Here is a 19,724-nt window from a genome sequence, read left to right as displayed (position 1 = left end):
AAATACATTAAATGCCAAGGCTATTACTCAAATATGTATAACATATTGAAAAAGTAATGATGTTCTTTTACTAGTTCAAGAAAAGCCTCTGGCAAAACCAAGATCATAATTCAATATTTTCACACACACTGCTTGCTTTTTCTGCAGCCTTATTACAAACTTGGCTATAGTGTTTTCATCTCTGCTATTCTAGCTAAACTTTTTTCTGCAAAAGCATAGGATAAGAAGTGGATTTAAAGGGATAGTTCAGGATTTTCAAGAGAGATTCTGTTAAAAGTTTATAAGCAGCTAGCACAGGAAAAATACTGAGGATGATTTCCACCATCTTAAACGACTACACTCTCAAAAATGTCTTAGCTGCTTGTGAAACAACTATTTCATGAACCTTTAAAGCTTCATAACTATCCAATGAAGACAGAGGCCCTTTATTAATTACATGTCAAATTGGATAAATTAGTGCGCCACCAATGATAATCCCCTGTGAATCATGTATTTAGAAAAAAAACATGTAAAGCTTTCAGTGTCAGGGTTCCTGTATGTGTGTTGAGTGGGAGTGATGCATCTTTTCCAGCACAGATCTTGGTGAAGAACCTGGGCAGCCTACATGGGTGGATCTCATCAGCCTCATCAGTGTTGGAGATAAAGGAGCAGCAGAACCTTCATTCAGTGCTGGATGATTAATGTGTACCGGTAGTCTCTCTAGCCGTCTCTTGTAGTCTACAGTACCGGTTTTTGATCTGTCACTTCAGTATTTTCCAGTGGTTTCATAGTCCTTGTGTTTGCTGTCTCTAGGTCAGTCTCTGGATTTTTCCAACTGGATCGGTTCCATTGTTTTCTCCTGCTGTGGATCTTACCTGCAAGTCTGCCTGCCCACTGCTCCCTCCGTACCACTCCATCGATTCTCTAGCTCCCAGTCATCACCATCCTCACGCTTGTCTCAGGAACCTCCGTGAACCATTCTCCACACTGGACCTTGGGCACATTCCCCCACGCTTCAACCAGAACCATTCTAAAGTAAGCTGTTCCATATTGCATCGCTGATCACCTCATTTTGGCCCACCAGTGACCCCGCTCTCATTCCAGGCACCTCCGATTGCACAACACAACCGCTCCCGGAAGGATCAAGGAGAATTGTCTATTTTTTCAAGAAAATAAAACCCATACCTTTACTCGGACTTGTTTTTGCATGTGGGTCAGAAGGTTAAAGCCGAACATGGCATTCAGATCAGACTAAAGAAAAACCAGTGTTTCATTCAACAAAAAAAGTGTCGGTTAAAATTGCGATAACATTTTCAAACAGTTACTCAGACTGGAAATGCTTTATATACTTTTGTCAGAACATGTTTCAGACAGGAAGGTCATTAGTGGTGCACCACCTCCTACCTTAATTTCTTATGTGAATAATTAAGGTTGAAGAAGTTCTAAAAAGTCATAAGTCCTCTTTGGTCTTGGAGAATCTGTTGGCTTGAACTAAAGTCATTCATACTAAATGAAGACGGCAAGAGAATAATCTGCTGCAGGGAATATATTAACTTTTCTTCCCAGATCCTCAACCTTTGTCTTAAATAAGTATGCAGCAATAAGCTGACACTGAAATGCACAAACCTGCAATTTGAAAAGTAATCTATAGGAGGATTCCAAAAGACTGCACACTTTAACAAATACAAGTGTTTACAGCTTGTTGAGTAATAGTTACTTATTTTTGTCATCAGTTATCCTTAACACAGCTTTCCCCCCTCTTAAAACACTACACAGATTTGGTAAAAGTGAAACAGTGAAGTGTTTGAATCTATAAACCCTTGGTTCTCAACCATGCATGTACATTACCTAGGCTTCATTTAGAAGAGTTCAAAATAAATTTTGACATCATCTACATATTTCCAAGTTAAATACTATGCAAAATAAACCAGGTAGTAAAATTTGTTGAAGCATCTCTTTTGTTCAATTATAAAAAAAAAAAAAAAAATGCTCAAAACAAATGTGCACTGCAGAATATTTTGTGGAACTCCTAAAGAAAGTGTATTGAAGGACAAGGAAATGGTAGCAAGAAATATCAGTGCAGAAGAAGGACATATATTGGGGGTGTGGTACATAAACTTCTCTCCATATGGTTAAACACACACTGTCAAGCTCTGAAACAAAAACATTATTGGGTTGAAGCCAAATCAGCCAAATCTGTCTCCCATCCCTCCACGCTGCTTCCTTTCAAAACTTATGCTAAAGGAGGCCTGTAATCCTTGAACAAGTTAGTATAGGTCTATGGTCTATACAAAACATGATCATGACATTTTGTACAAACATTCATTCTCAGATAATGAGACTTAATTAGCTAATTTCTGACTTTTTTTTAGCTTCTTTCAAATTTAGCTTTGTTAGGGGGGTTTGTCACTTTAAATTCAGATAAGCTGTTGATGGTCACAGTCCCCAACTCAATGTTGCACTTTATACACGTCAAAATGGCTGCAAACCGATGCACAATTATACGACCTTTCATCTTTGACCCTGAATATCTGGAAAAACCTTCAATGGCTACAGTAACAACTTTATATGACATGATATGACCAACTTATAGCATTTATACTTTTTACATTTTGTCCTATTAACACCACAAACTTAATTAAAAAGGTACTGAAAAGACTGCCACGTAACTGACATGAAAATAAAAATTATGTGTGGTAATTAGGTAATTTCATCTCAGTATGAAAAGTTCTGTTCTGAGAAGGCCTCAGAAGTGTTGAGAGAGAGAACATGGCTGAACTTGCCAAACTATCACAACAAGACCATCTACCTCTACACACTGCAACACACACTGAACGCGCCAGTGGATCAATACAAATTCACCTTTTTCACCTGTTTGATTTTGCTTGTGATATCCAATCATGACCCACCTGTATGACATACAAGCCAAAGAAAGTACATAAACGGTGGGGTTGTAGCTTGACAAAACGTGAGAAAGGTATTAATACTCGGAAGGCAGAGACTAATTTAAAGCAAAGATTGTTTATATCAGCATTCAAACAACTAGGCTGTAAGACGAAACACTGTGGGTAATCCACCTCACCTCTCCTGAAGGCCGTCAGCATATGTTCCACATCCATTTATGCTAATGCTAATGCATATTAATTCCTGAGCTCCAGGAGGCAAGTGAGTAGCCACAGACTGCTTTGTTATGGTGGCTGACAGCAGACAGCTAACAGTACAGGGCTCACAGCCAGGCTGCTGAACCCCTCCACAACAGTGATAATCTGCCAATAGAAAGAACTAATGCAAGGGGAGCTCAATAAAATTGTTGTGAGGGAGACATTGTGGGGAGAGAGAGTGAACTCTCCAGACCTCCTTTTTCCCTACTCAGCCTGCGAGCCCAGATGTTTATGGTCTGTATAAACTATTGAGGGCTTGAGAATGTCCCCCCTCCACCCCACTCTGAAGTGAACAGCAGCAGCGGTGCAAGAAGCCCAGACTTATCACTCTCCCTCTCCCTCTGCTTCTCAGTCTTGACTCCCTCGCTGTAAATCCATCCAGGCACACAAGCAAAGGCGACAGCTGGGAAACAGAACTATTGCTGCTCTCCACTGGCTTTCATTCACAGCCATTTCAAACCATTTCCATGCACTGGAAATACTTTTTTTATTTTTTTATTTTCTGCCATATAACTTTCTCATGCTTAAAACCTGCTGTTGTTTTTCATACCAGTTAACTGTGATGGAGCTGAGCATTCATTTTGTGTTTACTTTGATGCTGCTTAAGAATTTCATCTGATCAATTTGCAGTTTTCTTGCTATTAGTCCCATCTGGCTTCTCCTCTCTCATTCTGCCCCTGCTCTCTTCTTGTCAGAAGATACAGTCTCTTGTTGTCTGAGGTTTACTGCTCTGCTCCGCTTCCAGCACATGTGGTATCAAACCGACCTACATGGGTGCGATAAAGCAAACAGTCCACGGTCCCTCCCTGACAGACTAATTTGAACAAATTCTCAAATTGCACTCAAAATTGAAAGCACATTGGGGGTGTGGGCAGCCGTCCCTTATAAAAATCCAAATAAGTAACTAAGAATGAGGCCAAAATAATATTCAGCCAACTAGCCCTGTTTGTTGTCAGCAGCTGGGTACCCAGGCAGATGTTCGACTCGTGCCCGTGGTCAAATGAGCTTGGGTGTTTGAACGGTCCAGCACATGACGTGGCAGGAATGTTTTGTTATGCTATACTATAGGGCGGAAAGGTTTCTTCTCTGTATATTTGCCAAGAGTCCTAATGACTGAGAGGAATGCTAATCAGACGTTCAAAAAAAATCTAACCAAATGCACACACGGTACAGACAGATGTTTATGAAATTATGATGATTATAGCACCATCAATTTTTTGAAGGAGGATTGGGCTTAATATTTGAGAGTAGCAAATTGGGACCGAGCTTGACATACATGATCTATAATCACTAATATTTCCAGGATTTGGCTTTGCTCTCCCCTTTTCTTCCCCCCCCCCTTTTTTTTCTCCATCTTTTGGAACCTTGCCTGAGCTCAAGTGCTCATGACTCAATCCAGAGGTCTATTTTGTGGACAAGGCTCAGTTATGATATTGTTTGTCTGTGCTGTGAGGGGAGAAATGAGAATTACTTAAGCATCTAAATCAGAGTCTTTGTCTTGTTTTGGATTTTGTAAAACATTAGTTCGCTAATAAATAAGGCTTTTTTCCTTAGGCCCCTAGTGTAAAGAATATAAACTGTTTTTCTATCTCCAAATCGGGTCTTTCAGTCCTGACTTGGAAGAATTCATCATTTTGACTCGTGGGAATGGATCCAAGGTAATTTTCAACTGGAAAGTGAGCAGGAACCCCAAGACATCCCTTCTGTCTCCAAAACACACAACGTTTAAATAAAAAAAGAAAAAAAAAGAAAAAGAGCAATGACGGGCAGGGTTGCAATGCAGCAATCCAAAGCTGGTGTCTAAATCCTGCAGTCAGTGGCCATTATGAAAACTGCTTTGCAGAGTGTGCCCAGTAGCGGTCAGACAGATCCACCCGCTACAGTGCCTCACAATGAGCCCGTTATACCGATGTTAGCCATCTCTCCTTCTCTCTCTCCCCAGATGCTCTACATAGAGAAAACCATTGACACCCAAAAAATACAGTTCCCATTACATCACATCAAGGTCCATCGCAATTTTAGACGAGAAATTTTAAATATAGTGGAGCTAGCAGTCACCCCGCCCAATGTGCTGTCATGATATTTTGCAACAGCAGTAGAATACAAAAAAAAAAAAAAACTCACACTGTCCAGAGCAACAGGACCCAAATTTCTGAGCTACGAACTAATGTGTATTCAGACCACAGCCACACCAGATGTTACATCTTATATCAAAACGTCATTTGCATATGGCCTCAGAAAACCGACTCTGCTCCTCCAAGGAAACATATGAAGCTGGATTACAACAAGGCACTCTTCAAAGGTAAGAGGCTCATATTTATTTGCCCCCACTGAAAATTGCAGATCAACGTTCTTTGCTGTGCTGAGCATACAGGCCGAACTGCCTTCCTGAGGCAATGCACCTGGGCTTCATCTTTTTTGTTGGACCATGTGGAATAAAGGCGCTGCAAAGTGTAGCGAGGGGGATGTAGTTGATGGTTATCTTCGAGAGGGGAAAGAAACCCGTCTTGGTTTCCACATTTCTGCTACAGATGGAGCACCATTACGGAGAAATGAGTTCCAGCTAAAGCAATTCTGTTGTTCATTGTTGGTATAGTTCAGTGGCTAAATAATATCTATCATTTGCTCTCTCGGGGTTGACTTGGAAAGGAAAAACAATTTTTTTTTTTTTTTCATTCTCACTCTTTGTCTAAAAGATGAGGAAAAAACATGAATGAAAAGAAACCATTCACTTAATGATTTTCATTTTCTGGCATAAATAGATACCAGTCCACAAATAGCCTTATGCAAATAGAAGAGTTCAAAGATTCTCTAACTGTTTCCAAGTACTTCTGTATCCGTCTACCAAATAGGAGTTTTTTTTTTTTTTTTACAGTGAGCATTTTATACTTCACTGTCCCATATTCCTGTTGATTTTTTTTGTTCTGTTTCTTTTTTGACTTCTCACACAAAGATTACAATGCACACTTACTTTCCCTGAGGTAATTGAGATGAGACAGAAGCACTTCTGCGTTGTACAGGGTGGTAAGTCTGAGGAAGTCGTCTTTGCTCATCTTGCAGAGCTCTTTGCCGTCTGTGTTTTGAAACATTGATGTGTCAATTTCTAGCAGTCCATACTCCTTGATGGCCCACTCCAGCCACTGCCGCACATGGTCCTGAGACCACAGTGATGGGTCTGTGGGAAGACGACAGGAGCGAGTGGAAGTTTATTGGCTGAAGTGCTTAGAGATAAACACACAAATAAGAGAACCATGAAAGTTTTAAACAGAGATGGTTTGAAACATCAGGTTAGCTTGTTCCTGCTTAGTGACTCCAGACCAGCAGGGGGCTCCCAGGAGCACAGTATCATGTCTCAGAACTTACTTCTGAGACATGATACTGTGATACATGATACATGAATAGGGCTCACTTTGTTGTGAGCCCTATTCAATTGTTGGTTATTTTGGCTCTTTGCCAATTCTTAACCCTATTTTGTACCCGTGTTTTTGCATTTCTTTCTCTTCTAACCTTCCTTTTGTTCCCATAAAAAAAAACATTCCATGCAAATGTACAAAAAAAAAACTGCATATCTATGTACTTTTTAGCCAATATTTCAGTATTTCCAAAAGAGACAGAAATAAATTGTCTTAAAAATATACATATCTAATGCATAGTTGAACTAAACTATATAATAGTTTCTGAAATGGTTGTATTATACATTATTGTAACTGTTTCTTGTATCCATTTGTCAGTTCAGTAATATGAAAGAGGACTCGTCAAATTAACTGAGTAACCTCCTGTACATATTGGAGTCACAGACCCATTATGTGAAGCAAAGTAGAATTTTAGTCGATACATTGGAAGAAAGGGAAATAGACAATATGTGGCAAGCAGCTCAGTTTTGTGCCTGAAGATATAAGGCATGAAATGGACATAGTTACAAAGGTTTCAACACTTGCAGTTTAAAAATCATTTAAATCTCTTTAGGAATCTTTAGGTGCAGTACACAGGGAAACACTCTTTGTTTGAGTGGTTCTATGTTAATACTTTCTGCTGCTTCTGTTAAGGTTAGTACACATTCATTCAAATAATTATCACTGAACGAATGATTAGTTCCTGTAAGCTTTTCTAAGAACAGCCAGTTAAAACCTCTTCCTTTCTACTAGTTTTGTTGAGTGTGTATTGGACACCACAGTGTTGATCAAATGAAATTCAGCCTTACAATTTCCAGCTTCTAAAACACTTTATTCTAAGTACTTTAGTGCAAATTGACTGATGTGGGTTTTTTATTAATAAATTAAGATACATTTGTTGTTGGCTCACAAGGCATGTCTTGAATGCTTAACACACAAAAGTGCTCACTTAAGGGAGAAAGTTCTGAAAAAAACTCTTAAGCGTATAATTTGCCATGTTCGTTTTAATCCCCAACCGTAACCCAACAACCAAACACCTGGAAATGAAACCATTTTATTCAGAATAGTTCTTTTAAAATGTACTGAAAAGTCATTTGACTAATAAATATATTCCTGCATAAAATTATCCACATTCACCTTGATGACATAAATAATGATTAAACAAACCATAAGCTATAAAGCATGCCCTTTGCCTACCTGCAGGTACAATGACTCTCCGCTCATTGGTGGTCATGTTGGGGGGAGGAGCATTCTTCTCGTCCATATAGCTCCCATAGGTCATCTGAGATGTGTCATTAGCCCCGACCAGCTTATTACATTTGCCCACACTGCAGTCCACGGGAGACTCCCTGCTGCACAAAAACAAATCAGACGTGGACCTGTTGAAACATTATCAGCAGACATTTTGGGTGTTGAGTTGCTTTCTAGCAATTGAATTTGGCATCAAACATTAAAAGGTCTAATCTTCCCCGCTCAAATATGTCAGATGTTAAAAGCTGTCAAATGATTACAGTAGAAGTTCAGATGTGTCTGATTCTTAATGAAAAAAAAAAAAAGAAATATCAGAGGAACAGTAAGTCGTTGTATTCATACCTGGATCCGTTCATGTGCTCATATTCTCTCTTGACGTTGACCCGCACAGGCTGGTTGATCCACTCCTGCTGTGGGGGCAAAGGGTTGATTTTGTGGGTCTGGCTGTAGTCCTGTGTGCCAGATGCAGTCATGTCTGTTTTGGGGAGAGGGGCAGCAGCAGCGTAGGGAGGCTCAAATAAGGACTGGTCTTCACTCACCACTGATAGCGCCTCCTGTAAATGTGGGCAAACAAAACGTTTTACTTAACTTACTTTTCACTTATAAGAAAATACATTATTTCATATGACAGCACAGAATCAGAATCAGAATTTGTATTTTTGTTTGTTTGTTTGTTTGTTTTGGTGGTCCTCCCAATAACAAAAACAATAATCAACTCAACTCAGATGACAAGTTTTGAAGTACAGAGGCATAGAGAGATCAACTGGCAATCAAAACTGACAGACTTCTCGTTTAACCCTTACCTTTGACCACCTGGTCAGAATCTCAAGTGTCTGCTTCATTTTTTTGACAGGTAAACTAACCATAGACACAAACGGCCTCAAAAAGTCATAATCTTGAAAGAGGTAAAAGATAAACACATAAGAAGGTAGATATAGCATCTCAATTATGTGACCTCACATTCACAATAGGCAGCAAATAAGGCTCAAGCCCCTTCCCTGCAACATGTGAAGTTAAATTTCCAATCTCCTGTGTATTTTTGTTTACACCAATTATGTGCACTTATGAGTCATATCACAGTCTGGGATCCTCTGTAGTTTGTGTATACAGTTCATGTAGGGCTGTAGCTTCCTGTTGATGTTAAGATCACTTCAGTCATGCTCACAAAGCTGTTAGATAAGATGCTACAGAACTCTTGTTCCACTCAGATTATAATTTGACAAGTATTAATTAGCAAATGCTTGTAGCTAAAACTAAAATAAAAAAAAAGTTGTCTACTTCTAACCTAACTCCCCATGATTCCTTATACGTAAATTGGTATCAGAGGTCTATTTTCCAGATTAATGTGGACATCCATATCCCCTGTTGAGCCAGACTGTGTGCATCATGTCTGTGCATTGGGCTTCCCTCCACAGCTGAAGACTCAACAGAAGCAGGGGGGTCACAGCTACACTGACCCCTGTGCTTCGGCGCTGCTGGAGCAATGTCAGTTTATTAAAGAAAACAAACGCAGAAACTCGCAGAGCAGGCCAAGATATCGTGCGGTTTAGACGCGCTCCTTGCGTAATGTCTTAAAAGCGAAGCTTGTGCTGTGCAGTTGATGGGTTTGATTTTAAACGTCATTGTTTTAAAGACGTTTAAAACAATGATTATTGCACTTATTATTGCATAGTACTGATTTATTCACATTATTTTTAGAAGAGTAAACACAGAAAAAAAAAACAATAAAGAAAAATATTAAGTGAAATCATAACAATATGGCTCTGAGGATTAGGCTTGATTCTGATGCACATCTGGATTTGATCGGATCTGATGGCACAGTAGAGACGGAGACGTGTCTGATCTCAGAGGACTGACTTTCTTTTCATTCCAGCATGCCACATAGTTGCTTCAGGGAGAAAGATGTGACTTGAAATTCATTAATTCATAGATCCACCATGCAGCCATTCCATTCTCTAGAATGTTTATGAAAGCAAAGTCATGATCACAAGTTTCTGGATTTTCCCATTTCAATGCATGTGTTTACTTTTTTACCTCAACAGAAAGCAGGTACATTTATTTGCACAATAATGCACACAAATATTAGTTTGCGTTCCTTTTTTCGGTAGTAGCAGCTGACTCAAGCAACCGTGCTGCAGTTTAAACAAATATGTAACAACTTATAAGATGTGGTATAGGTTCTGAGCAATTTGAAATCTCAAACATTATAGATTCTGGATGTTACTGACAATTCAATGCTGACCTTTCATGAACATCACCTTTTCATAACTTTCTTTTATGGGAAAAGGCAAACTTGTTAGGTTATGTCAAACAAAAATAAGATTGAATGCCTTTTACACCATATTCTTTCGGGTTAATTAGCAGTTTTTTGAAAAGTTGAAATATATGTAACCACTTGAACAATTTTTTTTATTTTTTTTTTTCTCTGATTTCATCTGAGAATCCATCATGGTCTGAATTTAGGCACCAAGGCACACTATCTGAGCAGAACACAGCAGCTAGTCTGCAGATGATAAGGGCAAAAGAGTGAGGGAATGTCTTATAACAGCTTGATAAGAGCTTTGCAAACTATTTTGACTATTGCACGTTATATTTACACTGACATATCAGTTGCCACAATTGGAGCCATGATTGGCAAGTGGTTTGTGTTTATTAAGATTGCAGCAGGGTTTTTTTTATTGCTTTGAAATAGAAACAACCCCATGTAACTGTGGAAAGCTGAAAAAACAGCACTATTCTGATTACTCCAGTATCTCTAAGGAACACACACCAGCTACTTGTGAAATCTAGAGGCAGTTACACCTTTTTTTCTGTTTGCTCTACACCATCAGACAATAATTTATGATGTGTGTCACTTGGGTCAGCTTCAAAAAGGAGTGACTTGGGCACTGGCCTGTGGTCCTGAGGTTTAGGGGTCCTTAAAGAAAATGTCATATCATTGTGAGGAGTTTTCATCCGTTGCATTTGCATGCAGAAAACCAATACCCAACTATTTAAAAATGATATCAAAGCCCAAACTCTAACCTAACCCTCAAGCCAAGCAACAGCAACTTTTAAGCACCTGCTCAATTATTGTTTTACAACGTGTATTTCAGTGACATTTTGTACCTACAAATTAACATTCCATCCCTTCCTAATTCCTCTACTCTTAAACAAACAATATCAAAGCCATCCATTTAAAGCTCTGCATGTCAATTCATTTCTGATTTTAGTCAACTTTTTTTATAAATTATAAAATAAATAGAAGTAAAATGTTTAATTTATTTTTTTTTTTTCCTCCAAGACGGCATCGTTTTGTATCTATAAAGGCTGGCTACAACCACAACGATCATTTTAAAAAAACCTTCATGATTTTTATTTTTTTTTTCATGCACATCATATAAACATGAGTGAGAGTCAAGTCTACATACAATGGAGGTTTAGATGAAAATATATTGACTACTTATGAGAATGTCCATCCATCCATCCATCCATCCATCCATCCATCCATCCATCCATCCATCCGCAGATCCCAAACAATTAAATATTAACTATAAAGACCACAATTCGGTCTGTAAGTAACGAAAAAACTCAAAAAGCTTAACAAAAACTTTACAAATTTCTTGTCATATGGTGATGCATGAACTAGACTGTTGTAATCTCATTTCCTGTGATATTAACATAAGGGGTATAAATAAATTTAAACTTAACATTTTGGGCAAAACCTTTATGCGGAATAGTTTTTGAAAGATCAAAGCCTCTTTTAGCGGATAATAAAAAATAAAAAAAAATTTAAAGGCACGTGGAGCCTTTGTTTACAGAGTGAGCCGAGGTCGTGGCAGCTGGACCCACCGGTGGGTCCGTCGGGTTCTAGGGGTTAATAATATAAAAAGTATGTGGGTCATAAGAGGCGTAAGATAAAGCCCATTCATCCATCCATTATCATACACGTTTATCCCTGGGATTGCGAGGGGTCCTGGTGCCTATCTCCAGCGGTCAACCGGCAAGAAGGCGGGGCACAACCTGGACAGGTCGCCAGGGTTGAGCAAGTCACGAGTGCAATTTCCAACCAGAACTACAACAGACTTAAACGGTGACAGCAACTTTGCACCTTCATAGCAAACTTACTGAATTGCTATTTTAGCAGAGAGATGACTCAGTGCAGACAAGATGTTGCTGAGGCAAATTTTTGTAAGAAAAAAATCTACAAGAATGACAGCAAAAGAAAGTCACAAACACATCCTTGACTACGTACATGCAGTCTTAGAGCAAATTCAATTCTGCAGTCATGAAGCACAGCTGGATTATTAAAGCCGTATGTGTGGAAATTGAGAGATTGTGACTTTAATCCCAGCGCATCGCTCCAAAGACTGAATGTCCAATAACATTTATTTTGTTATTTGAAGCTGTTCAGGCTGTGTCTTTGTTTAGCTTAAAAAAAAAATATGCTGAAACTAGATTTTTTGGAATTATAGGTCTCATCCAGATTTAGCACAACCCTATCACCTTTCAACCAGATACAGAGATCAATATAGATATAATTTCCCCTTTCACAGTTTCACGTTGTTTGTTTCACCAATATCTATTAAATTAAAATTAGTTCAGGATCGCATTGCAAAGCTTCCCGGTCTCAGCTAAAACATGTAAATGTCTACAAACCCAGATTGGACCTCAATCCCGAGTTTTAGCCTCAAAGTTAAGGGATAGTAATTTAGATATTGCATAGATATATTTTCAGACAGAAAATGTTCACATAAAAGAAACATGTGTTGGTACGGCACCAAAACAGACTGTAGCCCCAGAGCCAAAATCAGGCTGTGTGTGACAGGCTTAAGAATAGATATTTTTTTTGTTTCTTCTCCAACAGATATTACTATAACATATATTACCATAATCGCACAGGTAGTATTGACCTCCAGAAAAAAAAAAAATAAATAAATAAATGGATATTTTTTATTTTTTTTGGTGGGGTTGGAGGGAGGAGCGAAGTAGGTGGGTTGTTTTTGTAGGGTGTTCCCCAGACAAAGAGTGGGAAAAAACAGCAAATAAATCACAGCAGCTCATAATCAAGCCCCATCATAAGCATTGTGTATGAGTGTGACACCTGCTGGGAGCCACCTTGGTTCTGTTTACACCAGCCAATTCAGTCTGGCCCGGGTTCCAGCTGGTCCTAAATGCGTCAAGACTAGATACTATGTGCAATAGCTTCACATCCAGAATACACGTGTATCTGTTTGCTGTTCACACACGGACATACGCACGCACGCACACGCGCACATAAGCACGCAGTGAACCTAACAGGAGCCACCCAGAGGGTGGGGGGTAGGGGGGCATTCCTGTCCTTTGTTTAAGGAGGAAGAGGAAACCTGTCAGGAAAAGATTGTGTAGAGCAGGAAACTCTCATGGCTAGAGAGTCCTTCCTTTCTTTTTTTTTTTATTTTTTTTGTGAACATGAATGTACAAGTTCATATATACTCAGGGACACAATTATGATTGCATTTGCTACTGGAACTCCTTGTTTTGTTAAAAAAAAAAAGATGCGAGTTGACAAAAATTCCATGCTCTTACACCAGGGCCATTCATCCATGGCACATCACAAACCTGTGAGCAATAAATGATGGAATTCCATGGCTATTTTTCTCCTCTCTCTGTCTCTCTTTCTTTTCCCAGAAAAATGACACCACACCCAATGACCACAAACGAGCTACTTTAAATTTCCAAGAATTAAAAAAAGAACAAGTAACATCTCTCAGACGCAACAGGAGTAAATAAGCTCTCTGTAGACTGAATGTGTCTAACTGGGGACAAGCGGGGCTTCAACATCTGGACTGGAGGCTGTAGCCATAATGCATCTGGAATTCCAGTCTCAGGGAACCAGTAGCCAAGTGGTGTTAATGCAGACCAGCGCTCTGCCACTAACAGCATACCGTTTCAAAATAAGTTGTGCAACTATTTAAGGAGCAAGCCAAGGTATCATTGTGAAGCGTTGCGGTTTCGAGTGTTGCAAACGGCATGGGCAGTTACCAAATGACAGCTTTCCTCTGCAGCTTGACAAAACTCTCTATGTCCGGCAGCGGGGAGACGCGGAGTTTCAGCAACGATCGAAATCCGCAAAGAGAAGCAGATGCAGACTTTCTGATTTCCAGATACCAGCCAGGTACCATCACCGCTCCGTTAACCCCGCGGACATGATCCTCAGGACTGAGCCGGGCGACGTGCCCACACCGCTGTTGCGCAGCTCAACATCATCGTGTCCAGCCGCTACATCCAGTGATCTCTAAAACTAAATGCTTGAACCCGCGGATACACACCACATAAATGACTATAAAGTGTGTTTCTAGTCTGAATCGAGCAATAATTCCTTAGTGGCTTCCCCAGACGTGCGTAATGATGCGCCCGGTCCCCCGAAAAGTCCACAACGTGATTCAGATCTGAATCCACTAAGCGTGTATCCTCGAAAGCCTTTATTATAAAAAGGAAGAAAAATGCTTTAGGATAAAGAAGAAAAGAAGAGAAACCTTGGTTAGAGAAAAAAATCTCCCATCGTCGTCGGATTGGAGGTTCCAGCTCACAGACCGAGACAGAGGATCGTTTCAATCCGCTGCTTTAAAAAAAAAGGAGGCGCAACTCCGCAAAAAACTGTCTCCCCACAAACTCATACACCCCGTCCTCCACCCTTACCTTAATAGTTCCGTCCATTTTGCCCAATTTTCAGCGGACCCCGACGATATCCCAAACATGACACGCTCCTGAGTTAATTCCAGTGCCCCCCCGGTACTATGTGGCGGAGAGAAGGAGACACTTTTTTCTCTCTTTACCGGATTGACTTTTTTCTTTCCTCTAAGTTTGGGAAGTGAAGTCACCGCTGTTGAGAAGGTTTGAAAAGGAAGCTGTGTGTCACCGAAAGTCCTGCCTTCAAAAAAAAAAAAAAAAAAAAAAAAAAGAGAGCGAGAGAGAAAAGAAAAAAAAAGGCAGGATACTGTCCCAGAGAGATAAGCAGGGAAACAATTGAGTGTTCGCTCCGCTGTTATGTTTTTTTCTGCTCGGAAATATTTACAGGATGGCTGGGCTGCCTGCGTTGCACACGGCCATTGCAGTGTTGTGCCTGCTGAGGGATATTGTTGCGCGCTATGTATTAATTCCCTGGCGGTAATGTCACAGCTGCTGTGGAAGAAGGGTTTATTTGTCCAGAATTTTTATTTTTTATTTTTTTATTTTTTTTAGCTGTATTTGAAGATTTTTTTTTTATTTTATTTTTTTTTTTTTTACGAATGAATATAAGTTTTGGAACTTAATGTTTTAGGGCGCTTTTTGACTCACGCCTACATTTCAGACACATCTGGCCATGCCTCCATCCCACAGTAAATCAAGACTATTCACAATTTTACTCTGGATTTCATAGTGGAAGTAATGCATTTCATCCCTGCGAGTGGACAGATGTTTCCCTCAATGCCAACTGAGCTCTAAATCAAAACTGAGGAGATAGCTGTGACAGGGTTTTATTGTGTTTTTTTTTTTTCTAACTTTCCTTTTTTGCGATCAGATATGTTAGGTGTTCTTTTGACATTATTAAAATACAAGTAGTAAGCTCTTTGCCGCGATATAATTAAAAGTTTTTTGTTTTTTTTTTCCCGCAACATGTGTTCTGTGGAAAAAGACACAGAAAGACAAAAGCGCACCAAGGTGTACTTAATTAATCCATTTGATTATTATTTATTGTTATTATTATTATTTACTGCTACATTTGTCTGTGCACAATTCACGTTAGGAGTCCTTCCCTCCGAAGGTACTTCACCCCCCTCTTCCTTGCCTGCACTTTCAAAATGTTCTCATCAATGCAAGCGCAATTTTAGTGCATATTCTAAAGAGGGAGAGAGGGATTCTGAACGTGTCCAGAACAGAGACACTGAAAGAAAGGTCAGTTTTCCGAGTTTAAGATCTGCATTTTAATCAAATTAATTAAAGACCATGTCAACAGAGTTTAAGAAATGAGATTGCTATATTTTACTAAATCAAAGTCCAATTACAGGAGGGGAAACAGAGTTTTTCGTTGGACAAAAGTGAGCACACATCGTCTCCTAATGTTTAATAACGCGTTGTGATTTGACCAATGATAAGAATAATGAATACTTTTTTTGCAGTACGCCTGTGGGGAAGCGGCCCCTCAGACTCAAATGGAGCCTGCCCCTGACAGCAGGGCCGGCCTGTCTGCACTCCACTTGGGGGTCTGGCGGGGCGGCATGGGCCCCCACCCTTGGGACCACCACATCTGGATCCTGCTAAGGGTCAAGGCTTCTCCTGCCTGAGGCCAGCTCTGACTCGAGTAATTAAGGGAGACACCTTGTTTAACTCTTTAGTGACTGTCTTGCTTTTTTTTTTTGTTTGTTTGTTTTTGTTGTTTTTCTTCACATTCCAAACTCTGGAGGTTTTTGCATCACCTTGGTGTAGAGAGACTACCTGTGTAAAGATCTATATCTGTCTGTCTGTCTGTCTGTCTGTCTGTCTGTCTGTCTGTCTGTCTGTCTGTCTGTCTGTCTGTCTGTCTGTCCAACTATGACGAAATACTGGCAGTAAGATATGGTGAATTTTAAAAGAAATACTCAGATTTTGCCTGAAAGCGATTTCTCTGAGGTGTCTGACAAAGTCTTGAAGCGATAGGAGTTTTTTCCATAACTGTAACAAACATGCAAAACTGCCTCGCCCCAACTGTCTTCCTCTAACAGATAGCCTGAATGACTAACTACCTAATATCAGCTTGGTCGAAGAATTTGATTGGTGTCCAGGGCTGGCCCGAGGTCAGCTGAGGCCCACTGCTAAATTACATTTTTATGCCAGCCTTCAGCTTAGCCTTTTGACTCAGTGAAATGATGAAGAAGCAAAGCTAAGTAAAGTTCAATTAAAAAATGGAAAACACACATCAAACTATTTAAACTACCATGAAGATGTCACCCTACTTCAGACTAAAGCAGCAAAAATATATAGAACATTTCACTTTTTTAAAGTTTTCAATAGTTTATATTAATGTAACCCATTGCATGTGGATTAAAATCTATATTTATTTGACTCTCAAACAAGCAGGGGGTTCCAAGCATTCAGAAAGTTTGCTCATTCATCAAACTGACTTTGCTTGAGCCACTCTATAGAGAGAAAGTAGGTGAATAACAAGCAAGAGTGTTTTACTAGAGCAGATTATAGTTTTGCTTAAGAAAATTCCATATTACTGTACAATTCAATATGCTAATTATCTTAGCAATAGTAAAAACTTTTTCTTGTCTTTTGCTTTTAATTCATTGATTGATTTTTAATAAAAAACAATGAAGTCATGTTATGCATGTTTAATTTTAAATGTCTGTGTGAATACAATGATACCATGATTCTTTACTTAATCTTACATGCCACAGGAATCTTATACCTTTTCAACAGGGTCAGACTGAGTTACAAGCAAACTTTGCAACTGCTGAAAGCCCCCTGCAGGTCTTTGGGCCTAAAAGGAGATTAAACTTATTAAAGGACAATTTGAGAAAAGCACCAATTGTGCTCATGTGGTGCATATAAATGAAATATAATAATACCAAAAATCTACTTGAAATCTGAAAAAAAAAGAAAAACATAAGTTTTTAAGCATTCCGATAAACACACATAGCCCTGATGCTTATTAGTGAATGAACAGGGAAATTCTCGAGGACTGGAAGAGTTGAGGGTTGAGTTTTAAAGATACATTAGACACATAGTGATAATTTTTGTTAATCTTGATGATTATGGCTTACAGCAATAAAAACCTAAAGTCCACTTCCATTTTATGAATTTCAATTGTGGCTCCTAAAGGAAATCTTTCTTGGGGTCCTTTGGAACTGCTCTGCATGCTTATGATTTAAAGCCTCCACAAATTGAACAGTTTTAATATACGTAAATATACTTTAATTATAAAAAAAAAGTCAAATTTACTCTCACTTACACTCTTCGTGCCAACTTTAAGTGGGTTTGAATAACGCACGTCGTCTTGTTTCACCACCCAAAATATTGTCTTTTCTTGTCAAACCAAATCTTACCAACCTGTAAATAATTGTTTTAAAAGCAAACTCCTTTATTTTACAAGAAAATCCATCATCCCAGTCATAAATCTTATCAAAAAGACAAGAGGGAGCGAGAACTCCCAAGATCATAATGAATAAAGCGGTAACAAACATTTTAGAAGGCCAATAAACAGATGCGAGTTGGTTTACACAGTGAACCACAGAACATCTGGCTTTGACGCTGGAACTAGACAGCCAGACATTTCTTCTTACACCACCAGCCAGTAGCTCCTCTGTCTCAGCACGGAGGCAGCAAGCCAGAGGTGGGCGGACACTTTGGTGAGTTTGTATGTGCGGCAGCCTTTCAATTGTTGTGGGCCCATCTTTTCTTCTTCAACTTAAATAAATCTGTGGTAAGATCTGAAAGGTAGGGAAAACTGACATGATGTCGTATCTTACAGCTCCATGCATTAACCGGCTCCTGTTGCTTTTTTTCTTTTCTTTTTCTATTCACTTTGTTTTATATAGCCCCATTTTGTTTTGACATTTTCATAACCACTTTTAGACATTTTTAACAATGTAAAATACATTGGTAGTATTCAAGAAAAATAACTGCAATTCCGAAGTTGAAGCATCCTCAGTTCATGTAAACCAGCCCTTGCTCCTGTTTATTAAACTACAGAATTGTATTCAGATCATTCCTGCTCTCAGGCTAAAAGGTATTTATCCGAGTCAAAATACCGAGGGCAAAAAAGAAGAAGAAGAAGAAAAAAAAACTGGAGTCTGCAGCACATAGAAGCACGAACTGTCTGGCCCCTCGCTCTAGGCCATAATTAATTTGAGATTTATTTTTATTGGAGAGTTCCAGTCTCGCCTGGCCTTAACCAAACAAAACCAAATGCCTTGGCCCTTTGGATTCGCTCGAAAGATGGGGAATATATATATATATATTTTTTTTTAGATTTCGTACACTGAGGCGTGCCACATGCTGACCAGCATCTCCCTGCGCGATTGAGAGGGAAGCAACAATTGCGAAGACACGCTTAACCCCGGAGTCACAGATCGGAAGCACCAGAATAAAAGGAAACAATCTAGGCTGCATTTCCACAACAAACTGAAACACAACGCGTCGCAAAATATATGTTTCCCCTCTCCGTGCGCCTCTTACAGAAAGAGTAATTTACGCTCATATTTTCTATTTAAACATTCCCTGCTATTCAGCTCTCTTACAACAAATCGGGAATTGTTCCGACTCCTGAAACGCAAAGTCTCTCAGCGGTGGCACAAACGCTGCGGTTGGATGAAAGGAGCCCTTATTCAAAAAAAAATGGAGGAGAGGGGGATAAGTCCTCAAAACATAAGAAGTCGCCCTTTGGAAAAACACCTTGATTATTAAGATAGAAACAGCCCTTCACTGTACAATGACTCATTTGAATGAAGCATACAGTCCAAGCAGTCAAACGTGACGCAGTCACTTGGCTTTCATTGACATTTTTTCACTTTATACACACAAAATATGTTTGACTTTATTTTATAAAAAAAATAAAATAAATAATTATTATTATTATGAAAAACAATTTGGCGTTTCAGTGCTATTTCTAGACGTGTGGATCCGTTGGATGTATCATATCCCCGCTGCGCCAAACATGCGGGACGAGATGCGGGATTTATATGAAAACCAGATGTGCGTTGTTTGCTCTATTTACCCTCTCAGGAGCGTGACGGACAGAGAGCGGATTCATGACGTAAGGCATGATAATGAGACGTAACACCACATTTTAATGAGCTAAAAGGAAGAAAAACTGCAACAACAGAGCATCGTGACTTCAGGGTAACCAGGTATTTCTTTATTATTGTTACTGTCAGTCACTTTGACACTGCAGTAAAATAAAAGTCTTTACCTGTCATTAATGACCAAACAAACTGCTAGAATTTTATTGATATAATTG

The 19,724-nt window shown here is 39.3% G+C and overlaps 1 protein-coding gene and 1 long non-coding RNA gene across 8 annotated transcripts in view; one reads left to right on the top strand and one right to left on the bottom strand.

Annotated features, from left to right (window-relative positions):
• The window catches only part of fli1 (Fli-1 proto-oncogene, ETS transcription factor), a 37,716-nt gene that overhangs the window by 14,180 nt on the left and 3,812 nt on the right, over positions 1-19,724 (bottom strand). For 3 of the 7 annotated variants that reach the window (XM_016676762.1, XM_016676759.1, XM_007562746.2), the window contains exons 3-5: positions 8,126-8,337; positions 7,730-7,884; positions 6,112-6,315 (exon numbers count right to left, since the gene is read on the bottom strand). In XM_016676762.1, the coding sequence (XP_016532248.1) occupies positions 6,112-6,315; positions 7,730-7,884; positions 8,126-8,337 (571 nt within the window). Of the gene's footprint in view, positions 1-6,111; positions 6,316-7,729; positions 7,885-8,125; positions 8,338-14,280; positions 14,391-14,443; positions 14,653-19,724 lie in introns of those variants that run through there. The other 4 variants (XM_007562750.2, XM_016676763.1, XM_016676764.1 and 1 more) reach the window with 4 other exon arrangements.
• On the top strand, positions 905-1,169 carry LOC107837417 (uncharacterized). The gene is made up of 2 exons (XR_001663437.1): positions 905-1,014; positions 1,084-1,169. It is a non-coding gene; the product is annotated as an uncharacterized LOC107837417 (long non-coding RNA).

The sequence above is a fragment of the Poecilia formosa genome, unplaced genomic scaffold (assembly GCF_000485575.1).
Source record: "Poecilia formosa unplaced genomic scaffold, Poecilia_formosa-5.1.2 Scaffold141, whole genome shotgun sequence".
Taxonomy (NCBI): domain Eukaryota; kingdom Metazoa; phylum Chordata; class Actinopteri; order Cyprinodontiformes; family Poeciliidae; genus Poecilia; species Poecilia formosa.
This window is presented reverse-complemented; position numbering and strand designations above follow the sequence as displayed.